This window comes from Lycium barbarum, chromosome 5, assembly GCF_019175385.1.
Source record: "Lycium barbarum isolate Lr01 chromosome 5, ASM1917538v2, whole genome shotgun sequence".
Lineage (NCBI taxonomy): Eukaryota > Viridiplantae > Streptophyta > Magnoliopsida > Solanales > Solanaceae > Lycium > Lycium barbarum.
The window spans coordinates 12,909,201-12,931,422 of record NC_083341.1 but is presented as its reverse complement, the minus strand read 5'-3'; the positions used below and the strand labels follow the sequence as shown (position 1 = coordinate 12,931,422).

Sequence of the window (22,222 nt, the reverse complement as noted above, 5' to 3'; positions counted from 1 at the left end):
TAAAATTTTATCTCAGATAAAAGTTAAAACTCTGATATTATTTTGGATTGAATATTGCAAATCATACATAATGATATTTCTAGTTAGTAATTCAATAACAAAATACTTTTCATAAATCTAATTATTCTTGATCTAATAACATTAGAAATGTACTAGATTGTTTATATTGAATAATTTAACTATAATTTTAAGTAAATAAAATATTTAATTACATTTATATGATTGTAAATTTTAAGTGGATCCTTCAATAGATAGATTTGTATTAAGCGGAAAAACTTTAAAAATTCACTATATATCCTAATTGTATAGTATTAATTTATATTTACATGCATTGAAAATAATTTAATTTAATTATAGGAAATTACATAAATCTATTTATTTGTAAATATTTCAAGTGAGACATAATTTTTTAAAAACCAAATGTTTGCACCTCCTATACTAATTTGAATCCTACACTTAAATCCTCCTATAAGGTATACTGGTTGCGAAGTATATTAAAATATAATTAATAAAAAGTAAGTACCACAAATTACTTATTAAGAGATATACCATCAATTAGCAATGACTTTCTTGCACTTTAAACAGGTAAGTTATTCATAATTTTTATCCCATTATAGTATTTTATAATATGATTTTGTTTTTAATTTATATATTTATTCTCCGTTGTAAGGTTATCTTAAATTTACTTAGTTAGATGAAGCATCATTCATGTACGATTTCTATTATCTAAGAGGTTTAAATATTTTTAGAAAAATAGGAAGAACATCATTATATTTAAGAGTTTCAAGCGATAAAATATTTTGCCAAATATGTAAAAAATCTAGTCATCTTAAAATTGTGATTATTTCTTATTTAAGAGTTTCAAAAGATACATATTCTTAAAAATATTCTTTTTTTAATCAATAAATAAGGATTTTCAACTAAAATACTTATTTTTTTTTCTAAATTTCATAAAAAAATAAATACTATAATTTAATTTATTTGTTTTGATATACTGAATTACGGATACAACTCACGGTGAAAACATAAGATTTTCGTAGTATATGATGTGTAAGTGTTTAAAATACATAAGTTGTATTCGAAACTAAATCATAATATGCGAGTGTTTAATGCAATTAACCCGAAAAGAATTAGACAGAAATGCTTATTTATATATTTGATTTAGTAGATGGAAGAGCGTTGTTGTAAGGCATGTGGTTTCTCTTGGTATCACATCGGACCGAAACAAGAAACATTTGACTTTTATAAGCAATAAGGAGAAGTCGGGAGAGTAGTGGATGTGGGATCTTCCCGAAGTGAAATTGTGATGCCAACTGTCCGGGTGTAAAACTCAAGGATTGAATATTTGGGCTACTTATTTGATTTGGATGTATGGGAAATTCAGAAAAATACAGCAATCATAAGAGAACATTTTAACTGAGAGGAAGATGGTGCACTAAATTAACAATTAAATATAGCTAATCTAATCTTCCTTCTTCGTCAAAGAAATTTCCCACGGATTACCGGCATTATTTTCATGCGGACTTGCGGAAAAATCCGCAAGAAGATTCTTTCGTTCACGATCTTTTTTCCAATTTTTTTGCAAACTATTAGTATTTTTCACAAGAAAATTCACAAGCTAACTTACCTGTAGATTTAAAATCCCTAAGTAATTTAAAACTCCGCAGGTAATTACCCACGAAGGTTTTTACTTGGGATTTTTTTTGGGGGGGGGGGGGGGGGGGGGTAAGAAAATCCGCAGTAAACTACATTACCTGCGAATTTTTTAGTATAATCCTCATGTAATTCACACTTTTTCTAGTAGCATGTGTAGGGCACCAAGGCTTAGCACCAATAGCGGATGCAAACCTACTTCATGGCTGAAAAAGCATGCTTCTTGACCCTTGATCCAGAGGCAAATTCAAGATTAAAAATTAGTGGAATCAGGATGAATGTAATTATTGTATGCATACATTTTAACGTTTTTTTTTTTTGGATATGTATACGTCATTCGAGCTGAAAGCAATGAGTTCCGTTTAATCTACAAAACCCTTCCTAAGCCCTATTCAATTTCTTTGAATGATGCCTCATGGTTTCATCTCTAAGATCAAATTTGTGAAAATTAATAGAAATTTATTGTTTTAAGTTTGATGCGATCCCTTCTTCAGAATCATTAGTATTTCGAAACTTTTAAGATTGCTTGCTTATCTATCTGTAAAATTTGGTGTTTCCTTCTTAGAAAAGCTTCAACCTTTTTGAATTTTTGCTTTCCTATGCATTGACGTTTCAAAGACATATATGGCTCTGATGCCACCACGATATCTCAAGGGTCCCTATCACATTTTAGCGTTTGCTCGTCGTTTAGGCTCATCTGTGAGGTTTCTGGTCATTGCAGTCACCTCCGGGGTTCTTCACAAGTTGGTATCACTTCAACAATTTATTGAGTAATGGATTGATCTGCATGAATATATTCCATTCATAATGTCCTAAAAAAGTTGAACCCGGTCTCCCTACCAAAAAACTTTTTGGGATTCCAATTCTCTGTCACAATCAATATACATCATTTTGTGAAGGATCTCTATTATATATGTGATATGTCCTAGGAAATTTGGATGACTAAATCATACATCTTCTGTTCTTCAAGCATTCTAGCTGTTACTCTATAATGGAAATTTCAACTGAAGATAAAAGAAAGCATAACATCAATAAGGAGCTTTACTATGCATTGATGAAGCAAGAACCAAATGAAGTTATACAACTCTGTCAAAAACTCCAAGAGGGGCCATTGCATATATTAACCGTGCACGATGACACAATTCTCCATGTGGCTGCCTACTCTAAACAAAAAGATTTGGTTCTCTGTTTACTTAAAGAGTTGGAAACGCGATTTCCTGAGTTTCCTCTAGATGGACTAAAGCATCGCAATGATTTGGGGGATACCATTCTTCATGACATAGCCACTTTTAACAGATTAGATTCAGCTGCAAAGATAATATTGGATGGAGCATTGGATGGAGCACCTGATTTGCTTGGTATGCGCAATAAGGATGGAGAGACTGCTTTATTCCGTGCTGTTCATTATGGGAATGCAGTGATGTTTGATTTTCTTGATGGACAAGTGAATCAACTTTTTGATGTTTATGAGAGAGAGGCTTGTTATTATAAACATGGTGGAGCCACAATTCTTCATGCTGCTGTACGCTCTGAGCACTTTGGTAAGTTTTAAAATCTCGTAGGACTTTCCCTTTTCTTTGATCAATGGGTCCTCAAACCTATTTTATCGTCCTAACCAGGCCAGAGCTATATAGTCCGAGAGAGGTTTAATTACCCTTTTTCCAGAAATATAAGTTGTTGAATTCCGTTGACATAACTTTTACTGTAGTAGCAAAGGCGCCACAAAAATTGCTTTAGGTAGCAGGTTTGAATCCCAAATGTGGAGTTCTTGAATTTTAGGGTGTGTTCGGAATGAAGGAAAATATTTTCCAATTTTCTCATGTTCGTTTGGTTAAAGTTTTTGGAAAACATTTTCTTTAGTAAAACAGGTTCATTAAAAATGGAGAAAATGACTTTCTTAATCAAAGTAGGGAAAATAAGTCCACAAATGACATTTCACTAACTACCCTAACACCACCCAGCCACCAACCCCTAACAACTAGCATAACCCCACGCACCTCCACCACACCCCCAACCCCCCCCCCCCCCCGCGCGCGCGCTACCACCCCCCATTTTTTTTTTGGTTTTCTACGACACCCCACACCACCCCCACACCCTACCACTCCCTCTAATTTTTTTTTTTTTAAAAAAGTTTTGAAAAAAAATTCTTTTTTGATTTTCTATCCCCCTCCCCCTCTCAAATTTTCTACTTCATATTTAATTTTATAAAAAAATTATAAAAATGGAAAGCTTGTGTGGTTAAATTTGGTGTTGGGGGTGGGGGTGGGTGGTGGTGGGGTGGATGAGAAAAAAATTCTGATTTTTTGTAAAAGTTAAATAAAATATATGAAATAGAAAATTTGAAAAGGGGTGGGTGGGTAGGAGGAGAGCGGTGGCGTGGGGTAGGGTGGGTGAAGATGAAGTGGTTGGAGGTTGGTGGTTGGGTGGGAGTGGGTGGGTGTGGGGATTGGTGTGGTATGGGGTGGTGGGGTTGGGGTGGGGTTAGTGGGGCATGGGTGGTATTTTTCGAAAATTGTTGTTTTCTACCAACCAATCAAACATGAAAATAAGTAGAAATTAATTTATTTTCCAAGAACACATTTTCCTCCATACCGAACACACTCTTAATGAATCCTCCTTTTCGATTCTTGGCTTTACCACTGGTTTCTCCATTTTAGGACTTGTTGCTTCTTCTATATTGTAGGTCATGCCTTAACCTTGTTAAAAAGCGGAGTAGGCTATCTGCTGGCATATCTTTTACGATTTTGCTTCTTTTTTTTCTTCCTAACTGAGGCTTGGTTCAATTTGCTAGTGGTCAAATGCTGAGTTACTTTAATCTTACAGATTTGGCCCTGTCGATTGCTAAAAAGTATGATTATTTGGTCGATCAACGAGATGCAGATGGAATGACTGCTCTTCAACTTCTTGCATGCAACCGACAAGCATTTGGAAGTGGGGAGAATTATAGTTTTATCAAGAGATCCATTTACACTCGTACGATAGGTACTCTACTTGCTACACTGGCATAATCTAAATATTTACACAGCTAGGGATGATTTTTACTGATGGAATACTTGAACTCCACCTAGTAGTTGAATTTTTCGAGACATCATAGCTTGTTCTACTTTTTGTCTTTAGATTGTATCAATGAATATAATGATGCACTCAACCGTAAGTTGTTTCCATATTTGGGATTAAGCTTTGTCAGTTTCATTATCTGAATCGATCTAACAAGAATTTAGGTTAATTAGTAGACTCTACATGACTACATTGTTATGGTACTTGTGATATTTTAATACTACCATTTTCCTATGAAGAGGTGTCTTCCATGCTTTAAGAATATTTTTAATTACTTAGGTCTTTCAACTGAACATGAGGCTACAGAGAGGGAAGGTACTACTCCATATACCCTATATATTTAAGAACTTTAGAATATAGCCTTTTATGTTTCTTTTGAAATAACAAGGCATTCATCACTCCAGTGGCGGATCTAGGACAGGTTCAAATACACCATTACTTTTTGCTAAAATATTTGTATACATATACAAAAATAATTTAAACCGTTACATGTAATAAGACCACGCTCATTTTAAACCTACTTGCTAGAGATCATAGATTTGTCTCTAGCAATTATTTCACTGACACACGCTACTTCTTTCAGTCTATTTCACGTCTACAAGAAGCACCTTATCAACATTACTCATCAAATCTTTTCTTTTTTCTTTTTTCTTTTTTCTTTTTTCTTTTTTCTTTTTTCTTTTTTCTTTTTTCCTTTCTTCTTTTTTCTTTTTTCTTTTTACTTCAGAAGCTCAAAAATGTTATAGAGTGCCTATGGTGGAGTCCATGCGTCAGAAAAAGCAGAGACATGAATTAGTTCTTGAACTTGCAAAGTTCTTGATAGCAAAGGATACTTCTTGGGAGCATTCAGAGTCTGCATTAAATAAGGTCAAACCTCGATATCACAAATATAGACTAATGTCAGATGTTTCAAAAGGCCAAGAAAAAGAGGATCAACGTGTTGTTGCACAAGAAGGACAAGCTGTTACAAAAGTGGCTGAGTCACCATTGATCTTAGCAACCAAATCAGGTTGCACGGAAATTGTGGAGGAGATATTGAAAACGTATCCTCAAGCTGTGGAATATATTGACAGTCAAGGTCGTAACATTTTGCACGTCGCGATCAAGTACCGCCAGATGCAAATCTTTGACATAGTTGAGAAAATGGATATGCCAATGAGGAGACTCAAGAGAAAAATCACTCATAAGGGAAATTCCATATTGCACATGGTTGGTATAAAAGAGGACCCCGAAATTGCAGATATGAGAAGCCCTGCTCTGCTGTTGCAAGAGAATTTGCTCTTGTTTGAGGTAAACTTAATACTTGATTCCCCTTTCAAAATGATGTCAAATGTCAAGGATTTTTAAGTCATTTAATTTAAGTTTATTAGCATCTTAAAGTGCGTAAATAATCTCATTTGAAAACTTAATTTGCCACAGAGAACACTTCTCTTTATTTAACTTTCTTTATGCCTTTCATGTGGAGTAGATTCTTTTTTGCATGGGCTAAGTCTTCTAATTCTTGAGTCCCACATCGGTGGGATGAGGAGAAATTGATTTCTTTATATGGTCTTTGACAATCTTCACCTCATGAGCTAATTTTTGAGGTTGAGTTAGGCCGAAAATTTATTTTTTTATCACATTGTTTCCAATGTTGGGCCTCTCGTCTTATATTGTCCACACTCCAGATATCCAGTACTGAGCGTCCGGGGTGTAAGGATCTAGCTTTGGGGTTGAGTTAGGCTTAAGATTCATTTCTTTATCACTAATCATAGGTGATACTGAGACTGACACCCAGGACATTCTGTTTGTGCTAATATCATATTGAATAGCATGAGCTACCTTATTCTTACACTTCTATTTCTTTAGTTATGTCTTAGCATGGTATATGACTTAGTAGTTTTACTGTCCCTGCAGCATGTGAAAAATATCTGCTCAGCTGATTTTTTCAAAATTATTAACAAAGATGGCAAGACGGCAGAAGAGTTATTCACTAAAGCAAATGCTACACTTCGTTCAGAAGCAAAAGACTGGCTTAAACGCACTGCGGAGAACTGTACAATAGTTGCTGTGCTCATTGCAACAGTGGCTTTTGCAGCAGCCTATACTATTCCAGGTGGCCCAAATCAAAGCACTGGTTATCCCGTCCTCATGGACCATCCATTCTTCGTGATTTTCACCATTGGAGATGTGCTCTCCATTACCTTTGCTTTGACCTCAATGATCACCTTTCTCTCAATTCTTACCTCTTCATTTCTGATGCATGAATTCAGGCGGTCGCTTTCTGAGAAGTTAATTCTGGGGTTTACCCTCTTAATTCTTTCTGTGTCGATGATGATGTTAGCATTCGCGTCGACTATAATCTTGATGATTCACTATAAGGAAAGGTGGACAAAAATTGCTTTATCTTCCATGGCATTCCTACCTGTGACCATCTTTGCAGTTTCATATTTTCCTCTGTATGTGTCATTATGGAAGAACTTCAACTACTCATTAAGGAAACTAGCCAGGGATATGCGAGATTATTTTATCAGGAAGGCCTAGAAATTCCGCTTTGCCAAGCTCTTCCAGTCTCTATTAGTCTGAATCTACTAAATTTGGCATTTCCACATCCTATTATTAGTAACAAAATATGTGATAGCTCTTGTGTTTGATACATAAAGGGGATTTAGTCCAACCAAGAATCTTCACAGTAGTCTTTGTATCCTTGAAATGTATTCTGGTAGTAGGGGTGTGTTCCCAATGAATGTATGTTTGTTAAGTTCTCTTCTTATTGAAGCATATATGAGAGTTGTCAAGTTTAATATCTATGCCAAACTCACTTTGATTTGGCTTTCTTGGAACTTACTATGCTTTCTATGTGAGTTGCATTTTCTAAACTATGAAACTCGAATGTTGCAGATCGTTATATGCTATAACGATCTGCAAACGTTCGAGTTTACATCTGCAACATTCGAGGCTCATAGTCCGAGAAATGAGCCCAAAAAAAAAGTAAGAAAAAATGGTACACTTGTGGAACGAATTGATAGGCTACGAAAATCAGGCCATGTGCACGAACAACCTTTTGTCAATTATGGAAAGTGAATGTAGTTTCGTTTAGTACGTGATTGTTTCACGCCTCACGATGCTTAACTCTCTCACCCTTATGTGGGAAAGGTCATAAATGAAAATTAGATTTTTCAATGCATCAATATATAAAAGAGCAATAGAACTTAATTACATTAAAGGGACATTGAATTGCCTAGCCAGACGAACAGTTGAGACATGAAATTACAATAGCTCAAATGAAAGGATACATTTAACAAAAAGTACTAAATCATATATAGTTCAATACAACTTGCCCACAACAAAGATATATACAATGTTCTTGAAAATAAGAAATAGACTCTGCAACAAGACGTTAGATATTTACTAAACTAATATCTTCCTTAACAAGAGGAGAAAACACTTATGAGAAATAGAGCTTTGAAATCATCTTGAAGCTTCAAACACTAACAACATAATGGATAAAAAGGACTAAAATAGCAGAAGACCACTCAAAAGCAAAGAGCTTGATAAAAGGCATTAGAGTTGAAGAACCAGAGTAGTAGTAAGGTGGGGGAGGTCCATAGTTATACTGTGGGTAGCACGGCGTAACAGGCTGAGCTGGCGGACAATTTGATCCATAAGCGGTAGGTGGTGGAACACCGTAGCTTTGGTAGCCAGAAGGTGGTGGTGGTGGTGGTAGCGGTGGAGATTGGCAAGTATATGGACAAATTGTACAATTTGTACAAGTACTTTGTTCATGTGGTGGTGATATGCCATCTGCATAAGCACCTTGAACATTATCTTGAGTATTATTGCTACCAAAAGCACTTGAAAAGAAGTAGAGTAAGACCAACCAAACCCCTAGAAGAAACTTCACATTTTCTTGAGTCATTCTTGGTTTTTCAGACACTCACACACACATTGATAGACTTAATTTAAAGAATATATCTCTCTTTTTATGTTTGGTTCTCTCAGGGTTTTGAGGGACTCAAATCATGTATCAAGTGACACATCAAACCAAAAACATGCCACATAGCAAGCAAATGTAGCATTTCCAAGGTATTAATGATGTGATTAATTTGACTTTGTTTGCGTGGATCTTCATACACAGACAAGGAAAACAATGTAGGAAATATACATCATCTAAAACATAAGTGAACTAGAGAGGCAACTAGGTCAGCTATTCCATTTGTACATGGCATTAAGATGAAGTGATCTAGATTACTAGATCAGCAATTTCATTTGTACATGTCAATACAGCTAATTTACACAGGCAAAGCTTGGAATCATCAAGTTGTCTACAACTTCTCCAAAATGGAATGAAACTTGGCATTTATTTTGAAGTTCCCAAAAATTTGAGTAAAAGTACAAACCACGTGGTGAGTATAAGTAGGCAAGCTAGTCCAAATTTTAATTGGGGCAGGCCAAATGTCTTCCACAACAGCATTAATCTTCGAACGCAATCAAATTTTTTGGTCAAATTCTTTTTTCTTTGAATGTGAAAATTTTAAGTGTTTCACCTTGTCATTGAAATAGAATGGCATGAATCCATTTTTATTTTATTCATTTTCAGCGGTTTTTCTCAATTGGAACTTAGAATTAAAATAACATGTGTTTTAGTACATTATGTATTTTTCAGTTGAATAAGTGAGAAACTGAGGACTAGGTTCAAATTGTTATCACAACAACCGTTGCAAAGAAAAAAAAAAACAAAAAAAAAGGGTATCACTTAACAACCATGATAAGCATGGAGACGTTTTTGAACTAGTATTTTTTGGTTGAAGTTAGATATGTAAAATGATCTTTTTAAGTATGTATCGTCAATTCCCATTTAACATAGCATGTAAGTTTTCTTTTACAAATCAAAAACACTAACTTAATCAGTTTAAAATATTACAAAATAAAAAATAAAGAGAAAAAAATGAAAAAGAGACTAAACCGGACAGGGCAAATTTTCAAAAATTATAAACGGAGCAAGGTAGGGCGAGTCAAAATCTTAACGTGTCAAGGCTGGTCTTGCCCCACCCTGCCATACCCCAATCCCTATTCTCGCCTAGCTAGCTAGCATACCTTGGCAGTATATTCCTCGTAGTCGATAGGCACCCAAGAAATAGAGAAAAATGTGAAGGTAAAAAGAGTAGTGCTAATTAATTATTCATAATTTATTATATGTATCACCAAGTTGACTAGAAATACTAAACCATTTTAGCCGACACATTTTATGTCACACATAAGTTGGTGAACCTAAAATTTTGAAAAGATTGAATGTTGTAAAATTGGTGGACTCCGAATGTCAAAATACCTTGAGGGAAAAGAAAAAGTCCAATTTAAGCTTTCTAATGGTTTAAAATTGTTCTCAATTTTGCTTTAGAGCAAAAATGAGACTTTCCTAGTAGTGATGTAAGATTAGAGTACCCAACGTATAAAGAAAGACAAAGTAAGTTAATTTCATATAGTATAGAGGTAGATTGGACCCTTTTCTATTGAATGATTTACGCTATTATATTATAATTTTATAAGTATCCAAATTTAGGGTGCTATTAAATTTTTAATTAAAATATCTGGGAAAATCTGCCTATACTAGTTATTTTGTGTTAATGAAAGTGAAGGAAACCCAACTGGACGATTGTACCGTAACATTGCAAGTCCAAACTATTGACATTTATTTATTATTTAATAAGGAGAAAAGGGTTAAAAGCATCTCTAAACTATCGAAATAGATCAATTTTTTTTTAAAAAAAAGTGCATTTGTTGATTGTCAATTAACTGAAAATGTCTTTCAATTAACCAAATAGCTCAAAAATACCGTTCTTACTGACGGTTCTAAAACAAGACAAAAGGAACCATTTTTTCCCTTGAACCATACTCAATGGGACAGTTTTGTCCTTATTCCTTCATTAAAAAAATTAGGTGAAAACTATTCTCAACTTTGCTTTAAAAATCAAACCCTCCCCTCAACTTTGAACAATAGATATTTTACCCCCTTTTATAGAACCCTACTCTAGTCTTATGATTGTAATAGTTTTATTTATGGTGAAATTGCAATTATGGTAATATAGAATGTGCAGTCCTATTAGAATAGGGTTAGCTTATTAGACTAGGAGAATGAGGATCTTACTTCTTATAAGGAGATCATTATGATGAATATAAAGCAGAAAGAATTATCCCATTATTCTTGACTCTCTAAATTCTCGTTCCTGTCTCGATTTAACATCGTATCAGAGCCACGTTAGAAAGAACACAAAAATCCTAAAACAATGGCAGGTGACGGTGAAGAAATCGGCGATGACGGCAAAGGAATTGCCGGTAAAGAAAACAAAACCCAAAGAAAAACAATCTCTCCCTACGACATATGTCGAATGATAACCCTAGAATTGTGGTGACACAAGTCCAATTGAAGGGTGAAAATTGTGAAGAATGAGCTAGATCCATGAGGACAACCCTAAGAATAAGAAAGAAGTTTGGCTTCATTGACAGTGCAATCAAGAAGCCGGATGAAGAGTTGCTGGACTTGAAAGATTGGTGGACTATAAACTCATTGTTGGTGTCGTGGATTCGCAACACTATAGAACTAACTCTTCGCTCAAAGATTTCACATAAAGAGGAAGTAGAAGAATTATGGACGAGTATCCCAGAGCGGTTCGCTGTTATTAACAGCCCTCGGATGCAGCAACTAAAGGCAAAACTTACGGAATGCAAGCAGAAGGGAAGGACCGTAGTGGATTACTATGGAAAACTCACTAAGCTATGAGAGGAATTGGTGAATTACGAACAGATTCCAACTTGTGCGTATTGAACGTGCACATGCAATCTAGGATCGGTCCTAGAAGTCCAAAGAGAAGAAGAAAAAGTGCATCTTTTCCTCATGGGATTGGATGAGACAACGTATGGAATGGTGAGGTCCAACATACTGGCCCAGGAACTGTTGCCATCATTGAACAAGGTCTATTCGTCTAGGGCAAAAAGAGCGTGTGAGAGGAATCACATGAAAAATGGAGGACTAGAGTGAAATCATGGCTTTTGTACAAGGGGGAAACTCTTACCGTGACCAAGGTGAAGGAAAAAACGATGGTGCATTTCTACACATATTTCAAAAGATACGAACACATTATGGATGGATGTTTTCGACTCATTAGTTATCCGGATTGGTAGCCAGGAAATCAAAAAGAGACAAAAATCGAAGGAAGACTACGAGGATAGCAATGACAGCAAAGGGTGGACCGGGAACTGATCGTAGAAGAGGCAACTACCGCACTAACGCTGTAGTTATTAGAAAAGGAACTCAGGAGGTGAAAGGACAGGTGAGTACAGGCGGGACAGGACCTCACAATTTTATCAACGAGATCTGGAAGATTGTGATTCACGTGTTGAGTTCCCAACGAATAAACCCAAACGGCAAAATGGATAGTAAGACCAAAAACGTATCCTAGATTATTGACTCCGGATCTACCAATCATATGATAGGTAGAGGAACTGAGCAATCAGCAGGACATTCCTAAGTGTCCAGTTGGGCTTCCAGATGGAAGTAGCTCAGTGGCCATGAGGGCAGTAACAACCAGGCTAAATAACAGGATTTGGTTGAAGGATGTCTTTTACGTTCCTGTTTTCACTTTCAATCTAATTTATGTGTCACAACTTATTGATCATTTGTATTGTGATGTGAAATTTAACAAAATTATGTGTGCTATAGAGGAACCCACCTAAGGAAGCTACTTGGAAAGGGTGAGCGTCGAGATGGACTTTACTATATTCGGAATGTGCCACGGATACGAGCTATGAAGACAAAGGCAGTTGATTGGTTTAATCTTTGGCACAAACGGTAAGATAGGTCATCCTTCAGCGTAAGTAACAAAGTTATTACAACATTAGGCCTAAAAGAAAGTAGTATTGGATCAGATACAGAATGTGATATATGTCAAAGGGTAAAGCAAACAAGAAGTGTGCTTTCCTTTAGTGATAATATAGCTTTGGATATTTTTTAAATTATTCATTACGATTTATGGTGACCGTAATGAACCCTTTCTTCTTGTGGTGCTTCATATTTTTTTTTATTGTTGTGGATGATCGTTCGGTTTAATAAGAGGATTCTTAATATTAGTGTACCAAAAACCCTAGCTTGAGTCACCGCTATTATATACACAGTTGGCGGCTGGTGAAATACGCCCAGGAATACGGATCATATTTCAAAATACGGGCCGTAAACTTTCGCCGTATTTAACAATTAACAAAACAGTGAACAGTCTTAGGGAACTGGCCATATTTTATGATATCAAACAGTGACCAACCTAGGAAGGTGGTGAAATACGTCTATGGAAAACGGACCATATTTTAAAATACGGGCCGTATTTTACTTTTAACCAAAAACAGTGAAGTCCAATCCTCCAAGAGCCTTTCACACTTAACTCGGATTTACGGAGTGTCACAGAAACATTGGAGAAAAGCCATACATTAAGAGATCCAAGAATCAAAGGATAATGGAATTTGGACATTAGAAACATTGCCACCAGATAGAAAGCACTCAGATGTAGATGGTTGTACAAGATCAAGTACAATCTGATGGCACAATCGAGCGATATAAAGCTCAATTGGTCATTTTTTTAACATAAATAGGAGGAAGGAATTAACTACAAAAGAAACATTTGCTCCGGTTTCTAAGGTAGTAACCGTTCGGACCTTCCTGGCAATTGCAGCTGCGCGAAATTGGGAGTTGCATCAGATAGATGTTCATAATGTCTTCTTACACGGTGACCTTCTGGAGGAAGTACTTTATATGAAATTGCCACTGCGATTTTGTGTTCCTAGTCCAGGGCAAGTATGTCGACTCTGGAAATCTTTGTATAGTTTGAAACAACCCCTCCCCTCTCCGATGCTGGTTTGCGAAATTGTCAACTGCTTTGATGAAATATGGGTTCAAACAGTCGTACTCGAATTACTCTCTCTTCATGATGCACTTAGGAGGTATGTAACTTAACGTCTTAGTCTATGCAGATGACTTGATTATCTCCAGAAACAACCACAGTGCCACTGAACATTTCAAAAACTATCTCCGCGCATGTTTTCACATGAAGGATTTGGGCCCTTTGAAGTACATCTGGGAGTTGAAGTTGCACGTGGACCAATCGCTTATTTCTCTGTCAACAAAAATATGCTTTGGATATAATCTCTAAGTCTGGATTATTGGAAATTAAGCCAATCAATACTCTCATGGAACAGAATTACTATTTCGGGTTGGCCGTAGGAGCCAATTTGGGAGATCCAGATTATGCCGACATCTGGTCAGGAGATTAATATACCTCAGTTTTACATGACTTGAGCTGTCATATTGCGTGCATGTTATGTCATAATTTATGCATCGAACAAAACCATTTCTCAGCATCGTGGAGGCAATCATTTGGTAGACTACATGCATTGGCTTTTCAACCTTTTCCTCAGCGTGGGCTGCCCCGATGTATTCCACCACGTGGAAGTATGATCCGGTTGGGTTTCGTTCGATCACTGGTATGATGTTATAAGGATTTTTTTGTGTATCTTTTTCAGCTGTGATCATGATTTCCTAGCCTTGCCACTCAAAATTCATTGTTTGGTGCAGGGTTGATGGTACGGCACCGGCAGAATGTATCCATGGTCTTCCCAGTGGCAAGTTATAATTGACGGTCCATGAATTGAAATTATGTTGTGAAAGAGGCAGGTCCTATTTGGATGTGCAGGTCCACCTCTCCTAAAGTATCACTTTGGGACCTATCAAATGCCCTGACATTCGTCCTACTCTGACGGACTTTGCAACATCAAAACCAAGTTGAGTCTGTATGGTTAAAAGATAGATATTGAGCCCTGCCCCATTATCCACAAGTATTGTTTCTATCACTTTGTCACAACACTCTAAAGTGATATATAGAGCCTTGTTATGGGTGGTTCCTTCAGCCGGAAAAACTTCTTTGAGAACTAGATTTTGTGTTCTCCAATGACATGAGCTACTAGCCCTGGCAGATCTTATGTGGCATCCAATACTCTCATAAGAGCCTGCCTGTGTGGCGGCGAGCTGACCAGTAATGCTAACACTGATATTTATGTCGGTGTTTTCTTCAGATGTTCAACAATTGAACAATCCTTTGGCTGCATACGCCGCCAGAAATCTTCTGCTTCTCCTTTAGTTATTGCCCTTTTCTGGGTGATTTCCTTTCTTGCAGTGCTTTGAGTCAGCTCTTCAGGAGTGTAACATCTTCTCGAGCTAGTCATACCTTTAGCCCTAGCTTCTTTCACTGCGACTGGTTTCTTGGGAGCAGCTACTGTCTGTTGTGTCACCTAGGCTATCACCGGGGCGAGGACTAAAGTCTTGAAAACTGGCATAGCTTGGCGAATCTTCGATGTCGGGATCAGGACATTGAAATGAAGATGCTCCTAGAGTGTGAGGAAATTTGTTATCTGTTCGATGGACTTGACTGTCTTGGGGACTAATGCCCTACAGGCTATCCAGTCCTCGTTCTTCTCAATCATATAGACCCTGTTGTTTCCGTGGTTGGGCAACGGGTTGATATTTACATTGGGAGCTGCAGTTTCCAGAATGATCTCTCCTTTGTCGATCCGATCTTGGATTCATGTTTGAGATTTATGCAATCTTCCGTACTATTCCCATTGGCTCCTAAGTGATAGGCGCAGGTTTGATTGGCTCGGAAAAAACCTGTTCCTTGGCTGAGCCAATTCTGGATGACGCATGCGGCGTGTATCCTTTCAAAGAGTCGGGTCCCTAGCTCAAGCAGTGTTGTGAACTCTCTTGCTGGCTTCCTTTCGAAAGCAGGACGTGGAGCATTGTATACTAGTGGTGGTGGTTGATTTTGGCAGTTCCGAGGTGGATGATTTTGATAGATTTGTGGCGGGTTGTTTTGTGGTGGTCGATAAGCATGGTCTGCTGTTTGATAATTTTGTTGTGGTGGTGGTTGATAAGTTTATTGCGGTGGTGGTTGGTAAGTAGGAGCGGATACTCAGACACTCGATGGATCTACGTGAGGTGGCACATTAGTGGTGAAGCTTGGCTGTGTGTAGAATACAGGCGTAGGCTGTAAGGAGAAGTCGAGTAATTTACAGGAGGTGGAGTTTGATGAGAAGATTGTGGTTATTCTAGCCTTTTGGTGTTTGGGCTTGTAGTGTGAGATATGCTTGCCACGTCATCTTTCTTTTTGCGGAAGACCCCCACAGTAGCTTGGGCAGATGCCTTGTTGAAGACGTTTATGATTTTGCCAGATTTGAGAGCATCTTCTATGGCCTCTCCCATCTTGATCAATTCGGCAAATGGCTTTCCAGTCACGGACAACATTTTATCGTAGAAATTCGGTTCTTGTGATCAGATGAACACGGTGACCAGTTCTCCCTCACACATCGGTGGCTACACACGGGCTGCTTCGGTCCTCTACCGGCTGGCGAACTCTCTATAGTTTTTAGTTGACTTTTGTTTGACCTTATCGAGGTAGTATCGGTCAGGCATTGTTTCGACATTTAATCGAAACCTTTCCATGAAGGTTTTTGCCATAGCTTCCCAAGTGAGCCATTGTTTGAAGTTGCCCTTTTTATTAAATTTAGCAAATATTTTCGTATTTAATTATACAAATGTGTAAATCAATTTCCAAATGATTTATAATGTTATAGAAGTTACTTTGCCAGATGAAATGGCAAAATATTATCTAAATAGTTTTATAAAATCATTTGACTTGTAGGAAACACACATTTTACTCCGTTTTACATCCAAGGACCCTGGATAATTAAAATAAATTATGGGAGGTCAAAAATTAGGTAGCAACAGTGTTTACAAAGTCTTTGGGCAAATCGCAGCATGAATATTTGATTGACAAGTTTGGCATTCGAGACCCTCATACACCAACTTGAGGGTGCAGGGGTATAGAACCCTATTCTAGTCTAATTGTAATAGTTTTATTTATGGTGAAACTATAATTATGGTAATATAGGATGTGTAGTCCTATTAGAATAGGGTTACCTTATTAAACTAGGAGAAGGAGGACTTTAATTCTATATAAGAATGTCATTATGATGAATACAGAGCAGAAAGAATTCTCTCATTATTCTTGTCTCTCTAAATTCTCGTCCATGTCTCGATTTTAACACCTTTCTCCAAATTGAATTTCTAAAATACTTATTTTAACCACATTATCAGCATGTCTTTTTATTTTACTTTTTAAAAATAATGATATAATTATTTTTTAATCTATGTAACAAATTTTCTATGAAAATAAGAAATATAGTACTATTTTTTAGACAAAAAAAAGTGAAAAATACTTATTGAGTATATAAGTTAATGACGTTCTATAATAAAATAAATGAGCAGACTAAGAAAATTAATTTTATTAATAACAATCAAAACTATATTTTTTTATACAAGTGAAAATAACATGTAATAATAACTTTACAGACATGCAGGTAATACAAAAATAATTAAAGAAATAGACATATATTTTATGATAGATTCCTAAAAGATTATCTATTTATATCGTGAATTAATTTTAAATTATAATGTAGAAAATACTCCATAATTAACAAACAAAACTTGTTTATCTATGTATAGAGAATACGAGAGTATTGAAACATGCATCTATATACATATAATATACTTAATGCACATAATGCTAAAATAATAATCATAAAAATAGCATTTTATTTAGTGACAAATTCATTAAAGGTTTATTCTACTTAAAATGTTAGCTTAAGTAAAAATTTATAAATACCTAGGTTAAGAAAAATAAATATTATGTTTAATATAAATAGATACTATATAGATGAAGAATTGAAAATATAAAGGATAAAATAGACATTGCATAAGATATTGTTTAGTTGGGGTGGGGGGGGGGGGGGGGGGGGGGAGTGATTTTTAAAGCAAAGTTGGGGAGGGGAAATGATTTTCACCCAAATTTTTGTCGGAGGAAAGTGTTGAATGTATGAAAAATTACCCCCGGTGTCCCAATTTATGTCATACACTTTCATTTTTAGTCTGTTAAAAAAAGAATGGTACATTTCTCTAATTAGAAATAATTTAACTTAAAACTTTCTCTTTTACCCTTAATGAAATGATTTACAGCCACACTAATATCTATGACTTGTTTTAGACCATAAATTTCAAAATTCTTCCTTTCTTTCTTGAACTTCATGCCTAGTCAAACTATATCATATAAATTGTGACGGAGGGAGTAATAACATAAGAAAATAAGTAGTATAACGACTTCATATTTTAACAAATACATCAACAAACGATGACATATAGTTTTTTTTCTTCTAGTTCCTTATACATTAGGTATGAGTTATTACTTTTGAACATGAAATCATATTCCTTTTGTAGATAACTATTTAAAAATCTATTTTCTACATGATAACATGATTATATTTATTTTACTAAATCTAAGAATGATATGATAAAAGAAATCAAATTTCATTATACCTTGGTAACTTTAAGTTGTCCCAGATTTCAATCAAGGTTTTAATAGTTTTGAGAGGAAATAATAGAATAAACGTTTAATTGAAAGATTAATATTGGAAATCAAACCTTATATCACATAAATTGGCATTTTGTAAAAAAACTTTATTTAAAATAATCAAAGTAATCTCTCATATAAATGTTTGCACAAGTTTTTATAATTAAGAGCATTTATTCCAAACTTTAAGTAGAAGGTAAAGTTGTCCTATTTTAAATAGTTCAAGAGAAAATTGATCTATTTTCCTTTGTTTTAAAGTAACCATTAGCAGGAAGGATATTTTTGAGGTATTTGACTAGTTGATGGGCATTTGCTAGCTAATTAACTAACGATATGATATTTTTAAGCTAAAAATGTAACACGGAGTAAAAGTAACCTATTCGAATAATTCAAGAGTATTTTTGGGACTTTTCTCTTTAAAAAAAAAATGTAAAAGAACTTTTGTGCCTAGGGCTAACGCCGGGCATGATAAATAGAACATTCTACTCCATATAAATCGTCTTTTTAGAACATTGATTTAGGCAATTTAGCACTAAATTCTTGTTATTACTATACTCAACGATTTTTCTATTTTCGCTCAAAGCAAATAAACATGGCCTTTTTCTGCAAAGACAACATTAGGGACTTATCTAGAACTTCTTCATTTGTAACAAGAATTACAAAGAGAGAAGATTAAACAAGACAAAAAAATGGTAGCTTGCTTAGTGGTCACATTATTTCTCGTGAAGTTGAACTTGACTATAGTAACCTCTTAATTTGATTCTCCGGAACAAAGAATATCTATTATACAAAAGATTAAGCAATCTCCTGTCTAGACTAGTATATGCTAGTTCGGACGAATTTAGTAATTTCTTTTTAAAATCATGTATTGTATTAGGGAATTTATTGAATATATACAAATATTAATTACGAATCTAGTAACTAACACGAATTATGTGTTCAATGAAAAATTCGGAACTCAAGACTTCAAACTCTGGTTCAGCCACTGTATTACCTCAGGTTACTTTGCATCCTTAATTTTCAGGTAATGTAAATTGTTTTTGGTTGAAATACAAATAACTCCTCTTATCAGAAAATCCAGAAGTCACAAGCACATTAGAGAATCCACTGTATTTGTTGGCCTTTTTTGCTAAGCAAATCTCTGCTATTTTATTGAACATCTCATGCTTCTTTACAAAAGGCTGATTTGCATATTCCTTCATAGGCATCCACTGCAAGTATGAAAGACGAACAAACTATTCATGGAGAAGTCTTTTTTGGCATAAATAAAACTTAAATCTAGTTTAATAATAATCAAACTAAAAGCCAATCATATTGAATTTCACCTACAAAATTTCCCTAGCTACTGGAAAAAAACTAAAACTAATTAATCTTTTAAGGAAAATTCGAGGGTTAATTTCACTAATGGTCACTAAACTTTACTTATGTATCAGTAGAGATATAAAACTAATTTTCATCTCACTAAAGTCACTAGACTTTACGGTGTTGTATTATTAAAGCCACAATTTTATTTTATTTTATTTTGATCTCATTAAAGTCACTGAACTATGCGTTAATTACTCAGAAGCACAATTCACCGAAAAAAATCAAATTTCTTGTACCAAAAAATGACATGGCAGTGATTATTTTTAATTTCTTTTTTAAAATCAAAATTTTAAAAGGTTGAGCTGCGTATTCCTCCATAGGCATCCACTGCGATTATTAAATAGTAATAAAACTATTCAATTAGAAATCTTTCATGGCATAAATATAACTAACACTAATTAATCTTTTATATCGTATCAAGGATTAAACTAAGTAAAATTCAGTCATAATTAGTAATGAGAAATGACAGTACACACCTGTGCTCCCTCAATTTCAGAATCTTGCTTCTGGATCTTATAAGAGAACGGTTTTAGCATGCAAAGTGCAAACAAAGAATAAATCCGACTTCCCGAAGAATGATTTATGGCTTTGCCTGTAGTAATACAAATAAAATTGAGTGTCTGTGTAAATAATTAAGTTTAGAAAAGGAAATGGCACAAGAAATAATTATGGAACCCTATCCCTAGTGCCCTATAGTACTAGATCCTTCAAAAACCTTCATATATTAAAGGGGCAATTACCTTTTTGTCCAAAAATAATAGCAGGAAAATGTATATATGTTTTATATATAAAGTAAAAATATACATACAATATACATAATTACTGTTGAAGAATGAAAAAAAGTCCCTCATCGGTGGTTAATGAGATGGGTGGTCTCCTTATATGGACTTGGGCAATCCTCCCTTCATAAGCTAGCTTTTGAGGTTGAGTTAGGCCCATGATCCATTTCTTTACATGGTATCAGAGTTAAATTGCCCACGCTCCAGATGTCCAGCCCTGGGCGTGAGGTGGGGTGTTGAAGAATGAAAAAAAGTCCCTCATCGGTGGTTAATGAGATGGGTGGTCTCCTTATATGGACTTGGGCAATCCTCCCCTCATAAGCTAGCTTTTGAGGTTGAGTTAGGTCAATCCATTTCTTTACAATTACATTATTTGTGTATATATTAACTGGCATGAGTAATTAACTTTGGCCGACAGGAATGAAAAATTCCCCTTCTTAGGCATAGGAGATTACCTGAATGCAAGTAGCTCTACAAATTCTGCTCTGATCTGAAAAAACATAATATAAAGACAAAAAGAATTAAATAAAAAATAAATGATTTATAAAATGAAATAATAGTTAGAAATTTAATTAGCTTAGTATGAAGCTCTAGTATTGAACTTACTCCCGTTTCTTCGTTTACTTCTCTTACAGCAGCATCACATATATCTTCCCCCTGTTGTTTGGAAGAATTAGATTTGGTGTTTTTTTTGTTTTTGGTGAGAAAATTTTGTTGCAATTAAAAATAAAAATAAAAACAATACAAAACAAAAAAAGACAATAGGAAAGAGTATTCAAAATCGTAATGATGATTACCTCATCAACAACCCCAGTAGGAAGTTTCCACACCCTTTTGTATACGGTAAAAATCGGATATATGTTAAACCGGTAAGACCGGAGACCGAAGGAATAAAAGGACAATCACGTGCACGAAGACTTTCTTTCTGGACCGGAGGAGTGCTTGGACCGAAGCAAGGGAAGAACATCATTTGGTCCGGTTTCTCCACAGCCGAGTTGATCGTGACCGTTGGTCCGGGAGATCCGTTACACAATTGCCACGCGTCAATACCGTTCTGCCACATTGTACTGCCAATCGTACGGCTGTCAGACCGTACGACCAACCTTATCCATTTTAGGGTTTTTCTTTATTCTTTAGGGCCTTATGTTGTATGAAGCCCGTGAGGCAAAACTATAAATAGGGGTCATTACCCTACTTTAGGGGGGTTGGCTAATTAAGTTCTAGAACATTTGTAATAGCAATAATACATAAATCTCTCCCTCTCAACATCTGATTTTGGTCCGGATTATTGTGTTCATCTTTTAGATCTGCTCAATCAAACAATACTCACATATTACTAGATACAAAAATCTATAGCAAATCACTGATTATTATTATCTTCTTCATAGCATATCCATATATATCTTTTTTCTACCAAATAGAATAAGGCTTAACCACATATCCTATACCTCACTCATAAATTTAATTGATTATCCAAATTTGGGGTAAACAGTTTGGCGCCCACCGTGGGGCTAGGATAATAGTGGTCTTTGACTTGATCACTATCTTACCCGTCAAAATCAAAAATATCTTTTGTTCGTCTCTGTAAAAACGGACCAAATGGCTAACAGTGGACAATCTGCTCACATCAATAACAACGAGATTGTTGCCGAAAATGAAGACAGCGGACCACGAGGATTACCAAACCGCGCTGACCCGAACCCCGTTAACTCGAGGGAGGGCCTCAACCGGCAAAACACCGTGAACCAGGAGAATGCCGCCCACTCGGCCACCGATCCTTTAAATACTCACAATTCAATTACTTTGTCCCGGACACAAGGCCGGAAAGAACCGGATACCCCGAATGATAATATTGACTTACGTTTAATTTCTGAAATGTTGCAGGAACAG

At 35.5% G+C, this 22,222-nt stretch overlaps 1 protein-coding gene and 1 long non-coding RNA gene across 5 annotated transcripts; one reads left to right on the top strand and one right to left on the bottom strand.

The window, feature by feature from the left end:
* Nucleotides 1–2,468: 2,468 nt before the first annotated feature.
* On the top strand, nucleotides 2,469–7,524 carry LOC132640497 (ankyrin repeat-containing protein At5g02620-like). Of its 4 annotated transcripts, none has more exons than XM_060357105.1 (5): nucleotides 2,469–3,194; nucleotides 4,477–4,635; nucleotides 4,990–5,025; nucleotides 5,441–6,000; nucleotides 6,607–7,524. In XM_060357105.1, the coding sequence occupies exons 1-5, from the start codon at nucleotides 2,645–2,647 to the stop codon at nucleotides 7,231–7,233; spliced, it is 1,932 nt and encodes a 643-aa protein (XP_060213088.1). In that variant the 5' UTR covers nucleotides 2,469–2,644; the 3' UTR covers nucleotides 7,234–7,524. The 4 variants fall into 4 exon arrangements, with proteins under 4 accessions (XP_060213088.1, XP_060213087.1, XP_060213090.1 ...); XM_060357104.1 differs by having other exon boundaries at nucleotides 2,470–3,194; nucleotides 5,438–6,000; XM_060357107.1 differs by lacking the exon at nucleotides 4,990–5,025 and having other exon boundaries at nucleotides 2,471–3,194; nucleotides 4,477–4,626; nucleotides 5,438–6,000.
* An 11,633-nt stretch (nucleotides 7,525–19,157) lies between these two features.
* LOC132640496 (uncharacterized) lies at nucleotides 19,158–21,025 on the bottom strand. Its single transcript, XR_009582249.1, has 4 exons — nucleotides 20,939–21,025; nucleotides 20,788–20,822; nucleotides 20,030–20,145; nucleotides 19,158–19,399 (listed from the first exon to the last, which is right to left on the bottom strand). It is a non-coding gene; the product is annotated as an uncharacterized LOC132640496 (long non-coding RNA).
* Nucleotides 21,026–22,222: the final 1,197 nt, after the last annotated feature.

Coding starts and splice junctions, on each gene's coding strand:
- LOC132640497 (XM_060357104.1), top strand. CDS start 2,645: ATGGAAATTTCAACTGAAGATAAAAGAAAGCATAACATCAATAAGGAG. Junction 3,195..4,476: donor TGTACGCTCTGAGCACTTTG/GTAAGTTTTAAA, acceptor TTAATCTTACAG/ATTTGGCCCTGTCGATTGCT. Junction 6,001..6,606: donor AGAATTTGCTCTTGTTTGAG/GTAAACTTAATA, acceptor CTGTCCCTGCAG/CATGTGAAAAATATCTGCTC.